Raw genomic sequence first — 22,106 nt, forward strand, 5'->3', positions numbered from 1 at the left:
TTCAGTAAATAAATAATATTTTTCTCTCACAATAATTCAGCATAAACAGCAAAATAAGCTAAATTTCAGCAAAGCAAACAGTATTGCCATGCAAGTGAGTCCCACACTTGCATGTGCATTGCGCATGTCCTAGTTGCTCAAGAAATTTCATGTTTTTTATAAAACCGCTAAAAAGATGATTTAAAGCTTTATTTCACTATATAGCTTTTCTATAGCACTATAGCTTATGGAGGAGGCTCTTCTATATATTTAAAACCTTGGTCGAATAATCATCACCATGTTTATCCATAACTTTTGAAAGCACGTCATCTTTTTTTTGTTCTCATCTAAATTTGAAAACCACAGCCATGTCAGCCCTAAACTGCTTTGGGTGGGTCAGGTGCCAAAATTAAACGGAATGTAAAGCCAAGATAAACAAAATGGTATTGAAAACTGATGTTAAAATTAGACAAATTGGAGAGCTATGGTGCAAAAATATGGAGTTCTTGAGTCAGGGTAGAAATCACATCACATCATGCACACAATATTATTTAGAAAGGACACTTACTGACATAACAAAGAAATATCAGTTTAAGTAGATCTTTACACTAATGCTTTCCTTTTCACTTTGGATCGACAATCTGTTTAGTAAAGGGATTCCATCTTATTTTCACATGTTTTTTGGTTGCCCACTTTGTAGATCGTACTAGACATTAGACAAAATGGGAGAAAAAGAACTGGTAGCCTACATTTTGCATCAGTCCGATTTGTGTTACCAGAGCAACTTCAGCTCTCTTATCAGGGAGAAGAAATGCAGTACAAGGGAACCAAGCAGACAAATTTACATTGGCAGCCCGTGTCCTGGGGGCCGGTGCATTATTCTGTCAAGGCCAAAAACCAAAATATTCATCAGCACTTCAAAGCTAGCACAGAAATGGTATCCAGGTCAAGTAAAATTATAACCAGAAGTAATAGTTGGCTCTTGGCTGAAGCTTTACCTTGAGGAACCAGCCCCCGTGTGTTAGTATGGTTCTCTTCAGAACCCAGCACTGGGATTGGCAGATCCCGCCGCCACAACTCCCATTCCGCTTCCCTGCGCACCTGTCTGCCCTCTCAGCTTCCCTTCTGCAGAAGTTTCCCATTTGCCATCTTTGTCCATCTCTTGCACAAGCTCATTGATCTTCCGAAACTGGTAGGGCCACCTTGAGTTGTACAGAAACTGGCGAAGGTCGAACCTATTGTCCTCTGGTGAATAGCTCTGCAAAAGTGGCAGCGCAGGGTTAGAGCAGCAATCAGGCAGGTGTTATGAGAATGTAGTAGATCGGTACCTCAGCATGATAAGATGGTGTCAAAACAGTCATCTTATGCCGATTTATGGCATAGTACTTGAAGAAGTGCTTCACTTTGTCTGCCACTTCCGACGGAGATAATCTTCCACACCAACTGTGGCACAGGTTCTGCAGCAATTTGTATTAGCATAGTTAGGGCCCCACTCCGTTCAAACATATTTGCAAAAGTAAACTATCCGTTGAAGGTTCACTTTAGGATGGTTACAGAATATATACCTTCCTATACACATCTTTTTAGTTTTAAATTAATAAAGCAGAAGACAACGATTAATGTCTCTAAATTTCTGAGTCTATAATCTAGGGTCCCCTCCAAATAAACAAATTGCCTTTTAAGTTTCCCTACATCATTGACTCATCCTCAGAAACTTCTTTGAATTTGCTAAAGTAATGTTGTTTAGCCCTCTTCTGCATGATAGTTCACAAGTTGCAAACTCGTACACAACAACAAAGTTACAATAACTTTAGCAAGTACTTTAGGAATTTTCATGTTAGACACTATATAGCATGCAGGAAAGGTTCAATATTCCCATGTGAATAGAACTGCTGCTATGAGATTCCTGCAAAGTTCATCCTGATTCCTATATTAACTAAAATTTGCACAACCCTTACTTTTTGTGCTTCAGAAACAGTTTTCAATCATTTAGTCCTACACATGACTGGAGGGAGGTGAAGCAATTGGTCATGAAAAATATAGAATATTAGGGCAAAAACATAGAAAAGAAAGATTTTTCGCAACATAGAAGCCGCTACAAAAATACTTTGAAGGAAATTGCTGACCACGGAAGGCTCAGTTGTTATACATGGGCAAATTTAAAACTTAAATAATAACAAAGAGAAAAATGCTATCCCTCATAATATAAATCTATCCTGCAGTCAATATGCTGATAAAGCTAGACAGACAGCACATAAAATTTTTAACTGCACTGCAAATGAAAAATGTAATTTTAACAGAATGCTGAGGAATAAAATAATCAAGGCTTTGCTTGGGACAAATAATTTTCTCTGATTCTTGTGGAAATCAAAGGGTTCCTTGTGCAATCCTTGTGTTCTGAACAAGCCCTTAAATATTAAAATACATACCTGAAACATTGAAACAGGACCACATCGGAAAATTTTCCTTAACCTTCCATAAATAGACAACTCCTCATATGTCATTCCCATGTCTACTTCATCCAACTAATAATGAAATATAAATATGGTCAAATGAGAGTCAAGATGGAGAAAAGGAAAACAGTCAAGTTGACATGATACAACTTTCTTGTCAGCTGGTTAAGACACAAACAAATGAACTTAATGATAGTGTAGAAAAAAAAAGAAATATGAGGATGATACTAAACTGAACCTAGTCTAACAGATATTGAAGTGAAGATAGAAGCACTACTTAAGCAGAAAAAGGTATAATTAGCTATTAATGAGTATTCTAACACAATGAATTGAAAATTATCTGCTACTTCTTATGTCAACCCTCAGTTCAATCAGGAGAAGGGCAGTCTACATATTTTAATCTGTAAATCCCAATTGTCTACATAAACATGCATTAGCCACAAGGGCATGGGACAGTCAAATTTTCAATGAGCACCTCAGAAGGACGTTATGATATGAACTGCATAAAGAGAAACTAGACCCACAGAAAATGCAACATGACACTGAAAAATTATGCAACTTTCGGTCATAGAAAGAAGTTCATACATTTAATTTCACTTAATATGGAATCCAAGTAGCTAATACAAACAGAAAACAACACCATGATAAAAATAACAGCAACTCCCTAAAGCAAAGAAGATCAACCAGAACAGCTAGGATGATTTTTTTTTCTCAAATATGCAGGAAGACTGCATATCATTGCATTAAGAAGGAACAGCTAGGATGTTGAATGCATACAAGTGATCTTCAAGGCCAACATTTTCCAAGTCAAGCAAAGGTGCTTTGAAAATTAATTCAGTCCTTGGATCCCCTTTCAGCTCTTATGCATAATGTCAGGTCCAATTGTAAACAGTGTGATATCAATTTTAGCCTCAATGTCTACATGAGGCTTCATTCTGTTCAATCTTAGCCCTCTCTGGTTCATCTCAATAACATCTGGAGAACTTAAATTTTATACCATTATGTGTGAATGAGCATGCATGAGCCCTACCATGGTACAAGCCTCGAGTAAAAGTTCAAAGTTTTCACAATTTTGCTCTACAGATTTATGCACATATATCGAACATGACTTCTAATGATTTCCATCTAAAAGTTGGAGATCAAGTTTATATATACCTGATTGTAGTTTGCCCGTATGGGCTCAAGCTCTGCAGTAGGTGGTGCAGCTTCAACCTCGGCCAAGGAAGAATACTTAAGATGAATTGCTGCCCATCGTAAAAAAGCCCTCAGGTCTTGCTTACTTACACTTCCAATGGGGTTTATATCAGCTGAACTGCAGTCATACTTTGTAAAGCAAGAACAGTCTTATTACCATTTCCACACACCAGCAAACAATATATTGCAGTTACAGAAATCATAAAGCAAATGCCATACCCATTGGGCATCTATGGAGCAATCTAAAGACACAGCTAAGTTGAGCAATGTGTTACCTTTGTCAAATAACCACGTAACCCTTCATCGACGTTCGAGCTTCCAAGAACAAGATAGAACCCAGATTTGTTGTGGACCCATGGCATTAGAGAAGCCATCATAAAGGCTAACACCATCCTGATTCGGGCTTGAATATTTTGCAATCCCAGATTCTCGGTATTTGACCCCCCATCAATCTAAAGCAAACAAGAAATGTTTTTGGGTACTAAAATAGACTTCCTCACTTAAATTGAAAATCATATTCTTCTTAATGAAATGGCACACAGCACTCCTGCATTGTTTGAGGGAAAAATGAAACTCATATACCGTTCGGTCTGATATTTTTACCACTGAAGGGTAGCCACATGCTAATCGGCTGGCTACCATCAATATTTTAATCTATTATCCTTGCTAGCTACTGAGAACTTTTGGCCACAACAATATCATCGAAACCCCTTGTACTCATGATACCAATCTATATTTTAAAACCTGTAGATCTAGGACTGGTAACTTATAAGGATGGCCTTACATATAAGGTGCTAAGTTATGTAGATTATAAAAGCGTAATGTAAGTCATGTATACCCAGACCACCCTGTTCAAGTCCTCGTCAACACGATTTGGGTGCTTATTTTCTTCTTAATGAAATGCCACCTAGTTCCTCCTAGGTTGGTCTAGTTTATTTTTATGTTCTCTGCACTGCAGTAATAATTTAGTACACGTTGAAGAAATACCTTGTAGCGTGGTCGCTTCCCAGTCAATGTTTCAAACAAGGAAAGAAAAGCAGATACTATACTATCAATGGGTACATTCAGGTGGAATGAACCAATCTCCTCAGCTAGCCTTTTGGCACGCGATCTGGTATCTTCAGAACTGTCCAGAACATGGCAATGTAAATAAAGCAGACTAACAATCTACAACTTCAACAAACAAAACTTCTACAATCACAGATACCTAGAATACAAATTAAACAAAAATGAATGAAAAGCAGAGATCTCCTATTTAACTCTTTGGATTGATTTACATTGAAATCATCACATGATTACCATTTAAAAAAACACAAGTTACAATGCTGTAGCAATTAGAAATTAAAACACTTCCATCACATCAAGGAAAAAATTCAAACTTCAACTACAGCCATGCATGTGCCAAATACAATGTTTCTAATGAAAAATTGTGGGGAGGTTCCCCAATCCCCACAGCACAAGCTGTTTTAAATTAAACTAAAGAAGAAAACATGTGTACAGAGTTTAAGGAAACAAATCAAAAAGGGAGTAAAGACTATCTAGCCATGATCCACCTTGTACAATAACTTCATCTTTGAAGTTTCTTTTCCACACTGAGAAACTTGGGATTTTGTGTTGCCAAAGTACCCATGCAGCTATATGGAGAATTGGCCTAATCTGAGGGTAGTTGGAGTGGGAGTGGGGATGGGTTGTCCAGTCTGGATACTTTATGACTGTTGGTGTTGGATGCATCTTTTTTTCTTGAACACGCACGAGAGCTGCATGTCATTGTGTTAAGAAAGAAATATGATACAAAGTAACAGGAATAGGAATTAAAGAAACTCCATGCCCTTCCCACACCATGGACAGAAAAACTAAAAAGGGCACATGCAAAGTCTGTAACCCAACTCGCACTACACGCCTAGACACCCAGAGCAAGCGACTTTGGGAGCAGCTCAAGGAGCGATGTGGCGCCAGCCAAGCACTAGAGAGCACTTTCATTAACAGTGCCATGCAGAACTACTGGAACATTGGGTTCACTATGGAAGACAGTCTCCAAATTGTCCAGGAAACCAAGATAATTAGAGAGTGGAACCTTTTCAAATCTCCTTATGGGAAAAAAACCTTGGCCAGAGAGATATCCCCCTGGACTTCAACTGTTCAACTGTCTAACCAGTGTAACTTGGGAGTCAGAAGTTGGCGAATCTCCTTAGGGACACCTTTGAACGCTCCATGTGTGTTGGATGCCTGGTCTTCAACTTTGGTGTCGAAATTTGTAAAACGACCCTTTCCCTCATATCAAATACCATACTCTTCATATAAATTTATAATATTGTTTGACCATTTTAACAGTAGCGCAAGTATTTTTCAGTAAGCTGCCAATATACAGGAGGCATATGTGCATACATATGCAAAGAAATCCTTCCACAGTGAATGAACTACAAACAAGTACATATACATATAACAAAGAACATATACAATAGCAATAAGCATTATCAACATAGCCACTTACACAATAATAATTCAATGCATTGGGCCTGATAGGCATCGCACCCCAACCTTCATCCAGCAGATTCTCAAGATAGTGGTGCCACCCAAGGATATGAAGGGGCTTAACTCACTGATTATTCTTGTGGCTTGGGAAATTTGGAAGCGTAGCAACTGTTGTATTCTCACTCTTCAATTGTGCAAATCCAAATGTCACAGTGGTGCTGCAAGCAGTCACTAATGACTTAATGAGTGTATCCTTTGGTGTGCTAGTGGAACAAAACGTCTCTAGGAGAGGCTTCCCAGGTTGTCTCAAATAGGCTAGCGCTCCAGACTTGTGGTTGTTTGGTTGCCAGCTGCTGCAATTGGCTTGCTTTGCTGCTTCTGTTTTCTCCTTAAGTTGTGTTAGGAGTGTATCTTGTGACTGTGTCTTGGGTGTGTGTTTTTAGGGTTTCTCTACTTCCCTTTGTACTCTCTTCTTTCTTAAAGAAATGATACACAACTCTCTTGTGTTTGAGAAAAGGGAAATGGGAAGGGCACACAGTAGAATAAGGTCACTACAAAGAAAAACTCACCTATTTTCAGTTCCCATGTAAACGGTGTAAAACAAACGTTTAGCCAATTCCCTGCTATCTGTGGGGATCTCCCCATCTTTATAATGCCCAATCCGAAGAGCATCCGCCTTAACTTGCTCATCTCCTTTCTCTATATCTGCAGGTTGTTGACATGATCATTAATTCTTTTGACAAAATTTGATCAATTAATCAAGAGGAAATAGAACACCAGGAACTTTGTCCAGTGAGATATTTGACGAGGAAGAGTTCAAATGTGGGCAATTCACAGACTTCGGTCATATCAGCTCAAGTGCAGATTTAAAGAAGGCATAAATTTCACATAAGCAGCAAAAATGATGCTTGCAACTTAACAACTCATAAGACAGTTATTTAGTATATGGTGGATATTCATCAACCTGTTTGGTTTATTCAATTACATCAAGCTCCAATGGAAAAAAATGGAGATGATGTCAATAGAGTATTCCATCATACCTATTTTTAAATAGCTGAATTACATGTATTCATCTTACCACTTTCAGATGTCTGAATTACAGCGCAAACCCTCAGTATGAATTAGAGCTGTGTATCATATATTAAGAAGAAAAAAGGGTTTTGAACCGATGCAACACCATACAGTCAAACCACACAACACTTATAGATTCTTGCCTCTGAACACAAACACTAAAACAACCTCGACCAACAAACTAACTACCACTTGACCCAACAACAAGGAGATGTGAAACCCCTCAAGCCCTAGCTAAACACCAAAACTGTAACTCCTCCCTGATGAACTCTATTACCCCCATTTTAATTTGAAATTAGGCAAGATCCCATCAAACACGCAAAGATTGTGGTGATTCCAGATTGCCAGGCTCCAAGGATGATAATGGAGTTTAGACCTTTCTGGACTTGGCCATCCACTCTTTCATTTGTTTTGGCCTACCAAATGCCAACTAGAGATGTGAACAGAGACACTTTATTCAAAAAAAAATTTAAAAGGTTATGACAATCACAGAGCCCTATACATGTCAGCCCAAAGTAATGCTTCAGTATTGTTCCATTTGATCATGTACAGTTTCCATGATATTTTATGTGTTAATTTTGATATTAGAATAATTACTTTGCTCTAATTTATTCCCCATGCCATGACATGAACCATAGTTTTATTTCAATGGAATCAAAAACAACACATCATCTGATAATTCATAGTCATGTGGCTTTCTCATCCCTAAATGTTAACATATGCATCTGTTAACAAGTCTGATAATTCATAGTTAGGTGGCTTTCTCATCACTAATGTCAACATATGCATCTGTTAACACTCCTGCAAACTATGTTTCGAAGACAATTCAGAGAACCTTCTACTAAAAGGTTTTTCTTATCCCTAAATAGTAACTTATGCATCTGTTAACACTCCAGTAAACTATGTTTCAAAGACAATTCAGAGAACATTCTACTAAAAGGTGAACGAAGGAATACAGAAATTAGATCTGACCTTTTATAACAAGTTGGCACATGCACCCGACTATTGCTGCAACAGATGAACTATCCGCACCACCAGAAAGGGGAAGCAAAAATCCTGATGCTTGACTCCTCCTCAAATAATCCCATAGCCAACAACTAGGTCCAAATGCAATCTCTTCTTCAGGACAGTGATACACAATCTGTGCTCAAAGATGGGCATGATAGAAAAGGTTACTCCAAATACCCATTTGCACAGTTTTCATGATTTGTAGGGCTCAAGAGATAGACAAGGGAGAAAGCATTTGCCTATGAATACTTATAAAAGGACAATCAGGGTAACAATGATTTTATGCAATGTTTTCTCAGTATAAAGCAGATGTTCAAATAGATTGTCAACAATACTTACAATATTAGCAGGAAGAAACTTTACAAAATAAACCCAGAATGCTAGAAAATTTATACATAGGATTATAAAATTCCAAAGCCCAAGCACGTTTAGTCAATAAAAGCTCCAAGAACTGGCCAATACCTTAGTCTATTTTAAGATTAAAAAGTGGGGCTCTGCTGTGAAATTCTTCTAAAAGCAATTAGTTTATATTGTATATATGATTATGGGATGAGCTAACAGGCATTACCTATCAAAGCTTAATCATCATATACTGGTGACTGGTTTACCTTGTTCAGGCCCATACTAAATGCTCTAATTGGAAGAAAGCTTGAGTTGCTTTCAGATATGGTAACAAAAAACCACCTACTAAGAGCATCTCCATCAGATATCCTATCCAATCTCCTATAACTAAAAAATAGTGTTTTAGGAGATAAAGGAGCTGCAGCAGATCTATTGCATCTCCTATACCTACAATTTTTAAGAGATCTCCTAAAAGAAGCATCATCTCTCCTAAATAAAGGTGACAACCCCCTCTCCCGTATCCTTAAAAAATATAGGAGACAAGTTTTAGGTAATCTTCTGCAGCAGTACTCTCCTATATCCTAAATTGATTTTAGGGTACTCTCTTAAAGCAACTTATAGGAGATGTAATATGAGAAATCTGGTGGAGATGCTCTAAAGCATTACAGAATAACATTGGAATATTGAAAGGCCATCTAACCTCAACTGGGGAAGTCGGAATCATTCCACTCTGAAATGATTGGCAAAGCTTATATGGTACCTTCACAAAAGGTACATTTTTTCTGTGGCTTGCTTGCTCTCTGAAACTAGAAACAGATGCTCGGTAACTCGATACCTGATCACATAAATGAATGATTAGCTGTGCTAAATATGACTCATATTTGCAATAAAACTGCAGCTAGATAACTCATAATTTGTAGTAAAGCAGAACAAATGTGGACTTTGGAGTTTGGACAACTGCATATAATAAAGTAGAATACGACCCATGTTTGCACAATTCACAGCTCACAAACCTAAAGCTTACGAAATATAATAAAGCAGAATACATATGGACTTTGGAGAATTGCAAACAGGCAAATGCTCAATAAGAAGTTTCTAAAAGATGCAAAGAATAAGTAAAAGCACGGAATGGATATACCAGGCCTAACAACTAAACTAACTATTATACCCATAATGATAATTTATTAACAAATATTCTTTCTATGCAAACAGGGAAAAGTGTTTTAGATGGTAGATATAGAAAATTCGGGGAGTAGTTGAATGTATTGTTTTTGCCACAACCCACCTTACCAATTTTTGGGAGGGTCCAAAGAATTAGGCACTTGCTTGGATAGATGCAAATTTTTGGAATGCTCATGACCCTAGTTCACATCATATGAATTTTATTGTCAATCCTGAGATCCTGGCAATCTCATGGGCACTATGGACAACATTTTCTTTTTGCTACTAGGAACAATTTTATCAAGGTTCGTTGGGCAACAAACCAAAGAATAATTTTCATGTAACTAAAAATAGAACAAAAAGGAACAGGAAACAATCAAAGGAATACACAAATACAAAAAATACCTAAAGGATTAGAACTTACAGCATCAAGATCTACCAGAGCATCCAGAACTTCTACATCCTTCAACGAAAATTGAGATCCCTGAGCTATCAAATCACCGTTTACCGCAATGCAGCAACAACCATCTAGTGGGAACATTAAAAAAAAGAGAAAAAAAAATTCTCTGAATAAGTATGATCAACATAGAACACAATTGCAGAATTAAGAAAGGAAGGGTCAAATCAGGAATGTCATTCAGAAACCTTAAAGTGGAAAACAGCATACATAGTAGCTAATACATCTTCTGTAAACAGCACTCTCAGAAGGCACTTCAGTTCATAAATCATAAATGAACAAATTCAATTTCTGTCCCCAGTAAAAAATCGTCATGGATTCATGGATAAGCACCTGCTACCCCAGCCATCAGCAATTATGAGGTATAGCCACAGGAGTTTCAAGAAGATTTTTTTTTTTTAGGAATTCCATTCATAACATCACATCCCCTCTGTCGGAATACCCAAAACCACTAGGTCCAAACTGACATGCCACATATCCTACATACAGTTTCAATACTGCAACCTCCAACAATAAGGGAGAGGACAAAGCATTTTGCTCCTAAGTTTTGTTTGCGCAGTGGATGATATCATGTGGATGTTATAAACAGACATTCAAGTCAGGTATAAAAGAATTAAAAAAACATAAATGTTGTGTTCGTGTTGTAAATTGGTTGACAACTCAAGATGAGAAAAGAAAATCAGATAATAAAAAACAAATCTACAAGAGCACAAACAACGGCATTTTGAGATACCATAATAAAGACGGCCACCATCGCATCCCTGATGATTAGCATACATGTAAACACCGCCACATGTTTGAGTTGCATTCCTTATGCAATCAATCCGAAGATTAAGCTTCCTTAACTGATGGTGGCTTCCACTTGCATTCATGAAAACCTCAACACCATTCAATGCTAAGTCAATCCGAGGAGCGTTTGCTGTAAAGAGCTCTTCACAGGTTTCAGCAGCCAAAGACCTGGACAAAAGGATTTGTTTTTTTTAAAAAAAAAGATCAAATAGTAACTAATGCTTATGTAGTGCTTTATCATCAATAATAGCACCACAGAGAGTATATAAATTTACTAGTTTACGAAGCATATAGACTAAACCTTCATGATTAACTGCAGAACATTTCAAACTAAGAAAGTGGTATGTCTTATTTCAATCCAATATCCAACTTAATTTGGAAAAAGTTTACTCAGCTCTTTGATACCATGTACTCCTACATAATACAATTGACTTCTAATCCATGGCAGCAAACCAATGGTTTTCTCTAGCATGTCTCCATGTGCATGTTCACTAGAAAAGCAGGAAGCTAAAATTACAACGACAGAAATAAATTCAAGTAGCATTCATACTTACACATCTAAAAACCGCATGTATCCATAACCAAAAGGCACAGTATCCTGCGATATAGCCTCTGAGACTTCAATGGGGAGCTGAAAGTCAACAATCTCATCTTTAAATGTCCAAGCAGAAAACCAACGGAATTCCCGATAATTTCCATCATTTGCAAGGGACATCTTTGGTCGGATCATGATTATCTTGCGATTTAGGCAGAAGACCTGGCAATTATACCGCACACTATTGAAAATAACTGGCATCCCTATGCTGCATAAGATGTTGTCTGTATAGTTCCCAGTTAAAATGTCCTTTAAGCACTCCCATCTGCAGATTGATACACAGAATAACTAACGGCAGATGCAAATAATACATAGACGGATAATAAAACACGATGCATGAATAATATAGTGGTTCCATATAAGGAGTGCATACTCAGCAGTTGTATCAAGATAAATGGAATGGTTTGAAGTCCCTGAATTCCGAAAAATACAGCTTAAAGGGCATGGGTGATTTGGTTGCCCTGCCATACATATTTTATTTATCATCAATTTATTTATTTACATGTTCTTTGTATAGCAGACAGAGATAGTTTTCCAATAAAAAGACTAAACTTAACTAGTACAACTTGTAAATCCTAGACAACATAGCTAATTCAACCCAGGTGGACAAGTAAACCCATTCCACCCAAGTGAACTGGTTCCACCAGAGTGAAGTAACAGTAATTGAGTCTACCAGAGCGAATTAGAAGTAGCTTATCCTATCCTACCAGAGTGTAGTTTAGCAGAATCCCCAAATCGTGGAAAAGATTAAGGCTCCACCACACGAGAACGTAACCACTGTAACATAGTGCGTGATACTTTTATCTCCAGCAACACGGTAAACAGAAAGAGCCCGTTACCGAATTCCATACGAGCCATGGGAGCCGGGCTGAGCCGGCCGAGACTATAATAGAGACAGAAGGTACTAGGCGGTGACGTACGCGTGGGCGGTGGTGTCCTGCTCGAGGAAGTGGTCCTCGCAGCCGTAGCCGGTGAGCTCGAGCTCGGGGCCGACGCGGATGGCGGCGCCGGCAGCCTTGGCGCGCGCGATGGACTCCTTGACGTTGCGGAGGTTGGTGTCGAAGTCCATCGCCCACTGGTTGAGGTTGCACGTGGCAACCCGCAGGAGCCTCATCTCGCCCGCTACCCAGATCAGGGGGCCACTCCGCTCCTCCCCCTCCTCCTCCCCACCCCCGAATCGAGACCGCCGGCGTGCGAGGCTCGTTGGTTCGGCCTTCGGCGCGCGCCGGGGAGAGGATTGAAGGCGGCGGTGGAAGAATGCTTCGTTTCGGCTTTTCGTGGGGAAGTAGTGTGAGGGGATCGAATCATCGAATCGAACATCGAAAGCACCGGACCGGAGGCGTGGGGCCGCGTAGGCTGTGGGATCCACCCGTCATCGTAACTCAAAGCCCCCACGCTAAAAACGCTGCCACAGTGCCTTGCGGACTCGTCCATACGTTCCGTTTTTGGGACAGACAACTGCTGCAGTTTTCGTGTAGGCCGGTGGAGCATCTCCAACAATTGGCCAAATGACTTGTCATTCTAAAAATTTGGCAAAAAACGCAACAAAACAATCTCCAACAGTTTGCTATATGTATTTGTCAAATCTGAGCGTTTGCCAAATTGTAGAGCCGCGCGTGGAAAGGCTTTGCCATCGAGTGCGCGTCCTTCTCCGTTTCGGTTCCCGCACAGGTCAGAAATTTTCGGGGCGTCGCACACGCGCAGTCGAGGGCGCTATTTTAACGAACGCCGTCTCCGCAGATCCTCGCAGAGGTCGCGAAGGTCTCTGCCCAGGGTGCGACGGCGGTGGGGGCGGTAGCCGACGCCGCGGTCGCCTTCGTCATCGTCGTCGTCGGCTGCTCGTCGTTGTCATTGTTCGGTGCTGCGACCGAAGCGACGACGACGACGGGCGCGCCGCCACCGGCCGGGCTCACCAACTGCGGCTGCTTCCTCCGTGCGTGCTCCTTGGCGAGCTCGCGCGCGAACCGCTCCACCTTGTCGGCGTTGGTCTCGCCGGCCAGCTTCCGGCCCTGGAACAGCACCGACTCCACGCTCCTCTGCAGCAGCATCGCCTCCGCCTTCCACACCGCTTCCTCTTCATCATATAGTTCAGAGTTTTATTCGTTGTTGACAGTTCCATTGTAGTTTCAGTTAGTTGCAAGATTAGTTAGGATGTGGGTCTTTTTTTTAATTTGGCAAGCCCAAATGGCAAACTATTGGAGATGGTCATTTTTTCCTACTTGTCAAATTATTTAGCAAGTTGTTATAACTCAAAATTTGGCAAACAAATTTTGTCAATTGTTGGAGATGCTCAAGAGGGTATTTAGTTTCTTTTTAGGAAGCGGCTAATGCACGGCCATGCATGCCTTAAGCAGACCGCACGCACACTCCGTATTAGGAAAAATCGAAGGCAACCCCGTCTAGACAAGGCCCACCAGAATAACAGGCCCATGCCCCTCTTCCCCTCGCCTGGAAGCTTCTTCCCCTCGCCTGGAAGCTTCTTCCCTGTTTTGCTTTTCCCTTTCAACCCTTAAAACAAAGATGTCCATGGCGCCGCCGCCACCATCTAGACAGCTGGCAGATTCATCCAAAACAAAGGCAAGCTAATACATCCAAAAACAAGCAGATACGTGCGATTATACAACAACTTTGTACTATCAGCTTCTTCTGCTACTACTTTCAACAAAAATAGTCCCAAAAAATAGAACTAGCCAGATCTGTTACTAGAAGCAATTTTGTTCTCTTGAATCACCTAACGCCAGATCTGTTACAAGAAAAAGCAGATCTTATCCTAACTTTTGAGCAATTCACCACTTTTGCATAAGCAAATCAGTTGTTTTGCATAAGCAGATCTTATCACATAGTACTATAGTTCCTACTACATTAGCAGATCTGATACTACACCACTGTACGTTTTGGTGCCCATTAGATGACATGGATATATGTTGTATGCACCACTCATGCAGATGTACATCTTTCTGCATTAAAAAGCTTCTTGTGTTAGCTGCCGCACATGGTTACTCCTATGCATTAAACTTTTTTGTGTTAGCTGCTGCACATAGCTTCACACCTGCAAAAATTAAGTAAAAAAGTACAACTGATAAAATTAACTGAATAGAGGACAAGCAAGCCTCAAATATCAAACTTTCTCTAAAAGGAAGAGAACACAATGACACTAGATCCATAAAAAGTTGAAAAAAACTGAGTATGGAATAAACTACAAACCTAAAAAGCATGTACTGAATAAAGCTAGCATGTATTGAAATACAACTAAAAAAGCATGTACTCAACAAAAAAAAAATTGCATAAGTTGCTGGCCTATTTTGTCTAGTTCTGTACACTATTATTGCCTAATAGGTTTGACTAAGTTGCCTACTGTCATGATATAGTAACACACACCTATAGTTAATGTTTTGCATACATATCTCAAAAAAATATGGATCTTAACAAGCTGCCACCAGGTTTGGATGAAGATTTCTTGGATGCATTTGATTTTGATTATATGACCAGCAACCCTACCTTCTGCACTCAAGTGTCTACAAATCCTGAAATTCCTCAGCCTAACGATGAGCATGTGAACCAACAGATTTTGCCTAGTATTTCTGAAGATGGTCATGCTGGTTTAGCAGAGACAGATCCTGCAGTTTCAGAAGAGTTTCTTCCTACCATTTCTGAGATCAGATTGTCATTTGAACAGACAAGAATAGAGGTCAGGAATGAAGATTCTACTACTAATCCTGTAGTTGCTGAAGTAGCAGAAGAGGAGGAAGAGGTGTGGTCTACACCTGAAATGCCACACAATGGGATGTCTTTTGCAACCTTGGACGAAGCAAGGGAGTACTACAACTCGTATGCAAAGAGAACTGGCTTCTCGATTAGAACAAACACGTCACGTCGGTCTGCAATCACAAGAGAAAAACAAAAGGTGCAGTTTGTGTGCAACAAGGAAGGCTTTGGCAGGAAAAGGAGAGTTGTTGTTCAGCTTGTTGATGGAATCACTTGCTACTCTGATAATGATGAAGCCGAAGAAGAGGATACTGCACAAGAAGAAGAGGATGAGCAAGTAGAAAAGAGGAAGAAGTTTGACGGATGTAAGAAAAGAAAGAGGGAGAAAATGGTATATACAAACTGCAAGGCAAGGATGGTATCAAAATCATTGGCTCTAGATGGCAAGTGATCTATTTTTTGGCCGAGCATAACCATGATCTTGTGGTTCAGCCCTCACTCAAGAAGTTCCTAAGGTCCCATAGAGGCATACCGAAGCAGGAAAAGGACTTCATTGTTTTGCTACATGGATGCAACTTGAGCACCGGTAGAATCATGCAGCTGATGAGCGAGTTCTATGGCTCAGCACAGCTGGTGCCATATGACGGCAAACAAGTGTCAAACTTCCGCTCCACCATCCACAAGACAGAAAAATTCAAAGATATGCAGGAAACTTTGGATTACTTCAGAGCATTGAAAGAAGAAGACCCTGAATTCTTCTACAAGATCAAACTTGATGACAACCATAGGGTTGAGAACCTGTTTTGGGTTGATTCAGCTACAAGGTGTGCTTACAAAGAGGCATACAACGATTGTGTCTCATTTGATGCAACCTATATGACCAACATATACGAGATGCCTTGTACACCATTCATAGGAATCAACAGACACTGCCAAACTTTTCAACTAGGATGTGCCTTTATAAGGAATGAGAAGACAACTACCTATGAATGGTTGTTTCTAACATTTCTAGAGGCAATGGATAGAAAAGCACCCCTTAACATAATCACCGATCAAGATCCTGCGATGAGAGATGCCATTTGCATTGTGTTTCCAAACACAACCCACAGGAATTGCAGGTGGCATATCATGGACAAGTTTTCAGGCACAATTGGACCGATCCTTGCTAAAAATGATGAGCTGAATGAGGAGTTTGTGGATTGCTTAAACCACACTATAAGCCCAGAAGATTTTGAGTCAAAGTGGGATACTATGGTCTAGAAATACGGTTTGGAGGACAATGAGCATTTTCAACACCTATACCACATAAGGCAGAGCTTCATACCAGCCTACTACATGCACAGTTTCTTCCCATTTCTCCAGTCGACTCAAAGGAGCGAGGGGTTCAATGCTTTGTTGAAGAAGTATGTGAACCCAAACTTGTCAGTGCTACAGTTTGTGAGGCAGTACCAGAAAATACAAGAAAAGTGTCTGGTTGCACAGGATGGGCAAGACTTCAGGACCGATGAGAATGAGCGAAGACGATGGTCAAGGCATCCACTTGAGAAGCATGCTTCCACTGTATACACAAAGAATATGTTTTACAGGTTCTCCAAAGAGTTTTTCTCTCCAAAGAGTTTGAGAAAACTGCAGAATATGATGTGAAGCCTGTAGGGCAGTTCCAATATTGGTTGGAGCCCAATAATAGCTTTGTTTTTGGGTATGGAAAAAGGAACTATCTTGTTACAGCAATAGAAGAGGATGAAAGCTATTGCTGCGAGTGCAGCAAGTTTGATAGGGATGGAATCATTTGCTATCACATTATGAGAGTTATGGTCAGAATGGGTGTGGAATTAATACCAGAAAGGTACATCCTTAAAAGGTGGACGCAACAAGCAATTGCTAGTGATACTAATCAGGTCCAAAATCTGAATGCACCAGTGGGACTTGTAGCCCGTGGGATGCCATTGACTAGTGAGAAAACTTTGAGATTGACCAACGCAACCACCGCATTTGTAGCAATAGCAGTGGAAGGTTGTACAAATGATGAAAACTATGCTATTTTGGAGAAGCACATTAAGGAGATGCGATCTGAATTCGAAGAAATTAAGAAAAGGACGATGGCAAATAGGCAAAACACTAGTGGTGCAAAAGGTGGTGCTACAGAAGGTGCACAAAATGGTACAGGTGTCTCTACTCTAACTGGACCTTCATTGCAAACTGCAGCTTTAAAAAACTAGACACTATATTCTGCTTTACTTCATCTTTGTACGCCTGTACTAGATTGATTAGATGCTTATTGCATTTCACATTGTAGGTGTAGTGGCTGGTCCAAATACATCAAGTGTAGCGAACCCCCCCAAAATCAAAAGCTAAAGGGCGCAGGAAGTAGAAGGGTCTAGGTGATGGAGGCTTCTTTGAAAAGCACTATTAATCTCCCCATTATCCAGAATCCCATATTGTAGAAAATACTGTAAAAAAAGAGAATTAAAAAATAATGTTAGAGAAAACAGTAGCAGAAAAAGTGCTTGTTTCAAAAAAATATGCATACAAACTTAGAAACATCAGTAAAGTAAAAGAAAAAAGGGAGGATTCTCATAGCAATTCTTAGTGGGAGTATTTGTTTTACAGGGATCTTGGCCTTTCTGTCTTTTAATGCATGTATAGCAATTTCAGCTACTATGTTGAATAATTTTCCACCCGGTTTAACTGATTCAGAAAGGTGCTTCAAGCTCACATAGTAATCTAGATAACTGATTATGATATCGCTGCGTACAACATGGTGGACATTCACGGGGTGTGGAAAAATCAATGAATCTCATAATGTCCAATAGTGGCCCACTAAAATCCCATTTAGTGTGCTTTTCTGATTTTTCATTCTTTTCCACAACACTAGCAGAAGGAGAGAGCCTTTAGCCATGAAAAGAACAAAAAAATAGTGTTAGTACTGTTGTGTTACTAGAAAAAAAACTTGATTTAAAAACAAGGACAAAAAAATGTTGTCTATTCATAGTTACAATACTATCTCTCCATAGTCAAGCAATTCATTCAAATAACATAACAAAAGAGTGATACTAGTATAGGTGACCATTTAACACAGAAACACAACTGACCCATAAGTATAAAAATAGAAACAAAAAAATAATTGCCGCCAAATTACAAATAACTTGCCTCACTAAAAAATATTAAGTTGCTTAACACAAAAAAATATCTCATTTACCTCAGCCTTTCCCTTCTTGATTGAGAAGGAACAACTACTAGTGGTATTGGTTCTGATTACCTTGAATCACCAGCCGATGCATCAACTTTAGTGTGCTTTTCTGATTTTTCATTCTTTTCCACAACACTAGCGGAAGGAGGCAGCCTTTAACCATTGAAAAAACACAAAAAAATAGTGTTAGTACTGTTATGTTACTAGAAAAAAACTTGATTCAAAAACAAGGACAAAAAATGCTATCTACTCATAGTTGCAATACTATCTCTCCATAGTCGAGCAACTCATTCAAGTGACATAACAAAGAGTGATACTAGTATAGGTGACCATTTAACACACAAACACAGCTACCCCATAAGTATAAATATAGACACACACAAAAATTGCTACCAAATTACAAATAACTTGCCTCACTACTAATATTAAGTTGCTTAATAACTAAAATTACACGCATATTTTTAAGTGGTTCTCTACTACTCATAAACACTTAGAAACACATGCACCAAAATACATTGTTTTAGGATTCATCTAGCCTGTTGCACACTCCAGCTTTCCTACATCAGAAAAAAGTTGGCAAAAATAAATCAACTTTGTTGTCAACTTTACTATAACAACATGGCAGAAAAAAAAGCGTGTGGAGCTAGAAAAATGTAATTTTTTTGTGTGGGTGGGGTAGGAAGCAGAGGTGCAAGATTTGTTCAAAAAATTACTAAAAAATTCAATCCAATAGAAACTGTAGCATACTTAACACAAAAAATATATATCTTATTTACCTCAGCCTTTCCCTTCTTGATTGAGAAGGAACAACTTCTAGTGGTGCTGGTTCTGTTTCCCTTGAATCACCAGCCGGTGGATCAACTTTGTTGGTTGCATCATCCTTATCGGAGACACTCTTGTCTTCTAGCTCCACTTCTTTGACCACCTCCTCATCCTCTAGCTCCACTTCTTTGTCCACCTCCTCATCTTCCTCGTCCTCGTCCTCATCCTCGTCCTCCTTCCAATCCTCCTCCTCCTCCTCCTCCTCCTCCTCCTCCTCATCCTCCTCGATCTCTTCATCTTCATCAACATCCTGCTTGTGAGTATTGGTAGTTCTTTTCTGTATTGATCTTCCTCATTCCCTCTGTCTTCATCTGTGTTCTGTTGATGAGGACTGGTAGTTCTTCTCTATCTAGATGTTCTGGGCTCCTCTTCATCCTCAGAATCATCACTAATTGTGGACACCTCACTTATAAATGTTCCTATCACTTCAGTGAAACCGATACAAGCTTTCTTGACAACTTCAGACAATTTCATTTTCTTCTATAATTAAAAAAAGTGTAAAAAATGTTAGCTCATAAATGATATGTATCCCTTAATATTGTAACTGGACACACAATAAGCTTTGTGGTTCCTCCCTAAGTAATCCTATCAACCAGCTAACATCTGTTTCAGCTGATATATATGCCTATTTTCAAGAAAACTATGTAGTTTCTGAAGCAAAAAAACCTAGAAAAGGTAATCTATATAAAAACAAAGTGCTCACACGTCTTTTATGGGTTCCTACACTTCCTTTTCAATAACACAATAGACAATCTCTAATATAGACTTCTCTAGTATAGACTTCCTGTGGCGTTCCCCTTCTATGCTTTTTTCACAGATTTCATGTGGGTTAGTTCTCTGCTTTTTCCATAGATTTTCTGTGGTTATGTATCTATCTGATACCTGAATGCTACTAGTTACTGCATTGATGTGTCTTAGTTCAATTAAATTCAAGTTACCTGATACCTGAATGCTAACAGATGTACTATTAAGTTTCAATTCATTTCACATGAATGCTTCAGTGTGAGCAACTCAACATGTTAGAGTTATCTAAATACCTAAAAAATCATTCCACTGTTGTTTTCCATGAACTGAATGCTAGTGCGTGTGAGTGTCAATAATTAGCATTTAGACCAACTGAAAATGTACATGTGCATTGATTACTTACTGAACTTCATTGGGAATAAGCAACTAAATGTACTCTGACCAGGTAATATTTTGGCAAGATCAAGGCAAAATAATTCAAATCATTAGGCAATTTTTACATCAGTCTTCTCTAATCTCACTTTTGTTTTTTCTGCTCTTAGATTACATGTTAGTTTCATTTTTCTCTGCTTTCCTCAATGGTATTAAACTGCATCTAGTGCATATTTTGTTGCGAAAACATTCAAAAAACTGAAACTGGCAGAAAAATTTTTCACGGCTCCCAAAAGTGAAACTGAAAACTGAAATTTGGATTCTATTATTTCCATACCTTTGAAGACATGGGTGCAGATGCCCTGCGTGAAATAAAATTATCTATGTCTTGGAGATCCCCAAATAAAGAGGTCTCAGTGACTGAACCAGCTAGTTTCTTGAGCTGTCACACAAAAAAAAGAAAAAAAAAGAAAAAAAGATTTGACTAAATTCACAAATGCATAGTACATATAAAAATTGACATAGAAAATATACAAAAAAGTCATACCTTGAGTTTCCCGAATGTGCCATTTGTGTTAGTATCCATTTTTATGACCTTGTTGATAAGTTTCATGTTCCATGCTGCAACTCTTGGCTGTTTTTCAAGGATTTGTATGTTTCCTACCTCCAAAGAGTCTAGGTAAAGTATCTAAAAAAGGCATATATGTAAGGTACCATTAAAAACATATAAAAAGGAAAAATGTAGTACATGAATAGAAGATTAAAAAAAGAAAAAGAATAGACACTCACGGAGAGGAAATACAGACACCCTAAAATAGAATCCTTTTTATGCATCTTTCCCACGGATCCTTTGAGAGTATCTACTACAAATTTGCACCAATTCAATTCCTTAACTTTTGATAGATCAACCAAAGAAGGATAGCACTTTGGGCTGATGCACAAAGCTGTGCTCCCACACAGAAAAGTTGAGATAGCAACCATGAGCCAACACCGGAGGTAGTCATCATTTGCTTCCTTGTTTGCACACAGCCTTTCTGTTATTGTTGTAATTGCAGGAGACCTTCCGTTGTCAAAGTTGCACTTTTCATTGATGAAACTAATTGCACTTCCATTGAATTCATATTTAACCTCATCTTCACCCATAGGTAACCCTAGTATCCTGTTCATAGCAGCTGCATTTACTTTAATCTTCCCATCCAGGAATTACAAGCTCTTCTGATTCACCATCCACATTCTTCACAAGCCATTTACTTAGGGCAGATGGCAATCGACCACTTCCTATCTCAAGCAAGCCTCCAAAGCCAGCATCACTAACAAGCTTCCGCTGGGCCTCTGACATTTCCTTGTACAATTTAAGCAGTCTAGCAGGCGTTGCTCTATTCCTTACACCCTGAAAAAAATGCAAAAAAAGAAAATGGGAAATATAAAAAACAAAAAAAGTATAATATTATATACACTTACAAAAAAGGATGATTCAAACCTACATGTGTCCCGCTAGTGCGACCACCACCAGCGCCCCTCTTTTTGGTAGCCATTGTCTGTAAGTAAATTTAAAAAAGAAGTTAGAAAAAGATCATACTGATTCAGAAAAAAGCATACACAACTACCAGCAGAAAAAATGGCATGAAAAAAAGCAAAAATGGTAATGTTGTAGTGGATTGCATTTTCTTAGGCAAAAAGGTGCCATTCATTAGGCAAAAATGACCAAAACCAGTAATTAAGCATCAAATATCCTAAACAAATAACTAACAG

At 39.0% G+C, this 22,106-nt stretch overlaps 2 protein-coding genes across 2 annotated transcripts; one reads left to right on the top strand and one right to left on the bottom strand.

Moving 5' to 3' along the window:
* On the bottom strand, positions 497-12,815 carry LOC8057906 (glutamine-dependent NAD(+) synthetase). Its single transcript, XM_002461824.2, has 14 exons — positions 12,442-12,815; positions 11,481-11,786; positions 10,871-11,094; positions 10,105-10,208; positions 9,220-9,354; positions 8,142-8,310; positions 6,668-6,803; positions 4,614-4,752; positions 3,902-4,078; positions 3,588-3,755; positions 2,409-2,504; positions 1,308-1,436; positions 978-1,237; positions 497-860 (listed from the first exon to the last, which is right to left on the bottom strand). The coding sequence occupies exons 1-13, from the start codon at positions 12,633-12,635 to the stop codon at positions 1,016-1,018; spliced, it is 2,199 nt and encodes a 732-aa protein (XP_002461869.1). The 5' UTR covers positions 12,636-12,815; the 3' UTR covers positions 497-860; positions 978-1,015.
* Positions 15,821-17,445, top strand: LOC8057907 (protein FAR-RED IMPAIRED RESPONSE 1). The gene is made up of 4 exons (XM_021453400.1): positions 15,821-16,050; positions 16,345-16,480; positions 16,589-16,699; positions 16,813-17,445. The coding sequence occupies exons 1-4, from the start codon at positions 15,821-15,823 to the stop codon at positions 17,443-17,445; spliced, it is 1,110 nt and encodes a 369-aa protein (XP_021309075.1).

This window comes from Sorghum bicolor, chromosome 2 (genome assembly GCF_000003195.3).
Source record: "Sorghum bicolor cultivar BTx623 chromosome 2, Sorghum_bicolor_NCBIv3, whole genome shotgun sequence".
Classification (NCBI taxonomy): domain Eukaryota; kingdom Viridiplantae; phylum Streptophyta; class Magnoliopsida; order Poales; family Poaceae; genus Sorghum; species Sorghum bicolor.

Bases quoted from the DNA above. Each gene is read 5' to 3' on its own strand.
- LOC8057906 (XM_002461824.2), bottom strand. From the start codon at position 12,635: ATGAGGCTCCTGCGGGTTGCCACGTGCAACCTCAACCAGTGGGCGATG. The intron at 11,787-12,441 runs GTACGTCACCGC...ATCAATCTGCAG, and splicing joins CAGGACACCACCGCCCACGC to ATGGGAGTGCTTAAAGGACA. The intron at 11,095-11,480 runs GTAAGTATGAAT...CCTTTTGTCCAG, and splicing joins TACATGCGGTTTTTAGATGT to GTCTTTGGCTGCTGAAACCT.
- LOC8057907 (XM_021453400.1), top strand. From the start codon at position 15,821: ATGCAGCTGATGAGCGAGTTCTATGGCTCAGCACAGCTGGTGCCATAT. The intron at 16,051-16,344 runs GTGTGCTTACAA...CAGGAATTGCAG, and splicing joins TGGGTTGATTCAGCTACAAG to GTGGCATATCATGGACAAGT. The intron at 16,481-16,588 runs GTCTAGAAATAC...CCATTTCTCCAG, and splicing joins AGTCAAAGTGGGATACTATG to TCGACTCAAAGGAGCGAGGG.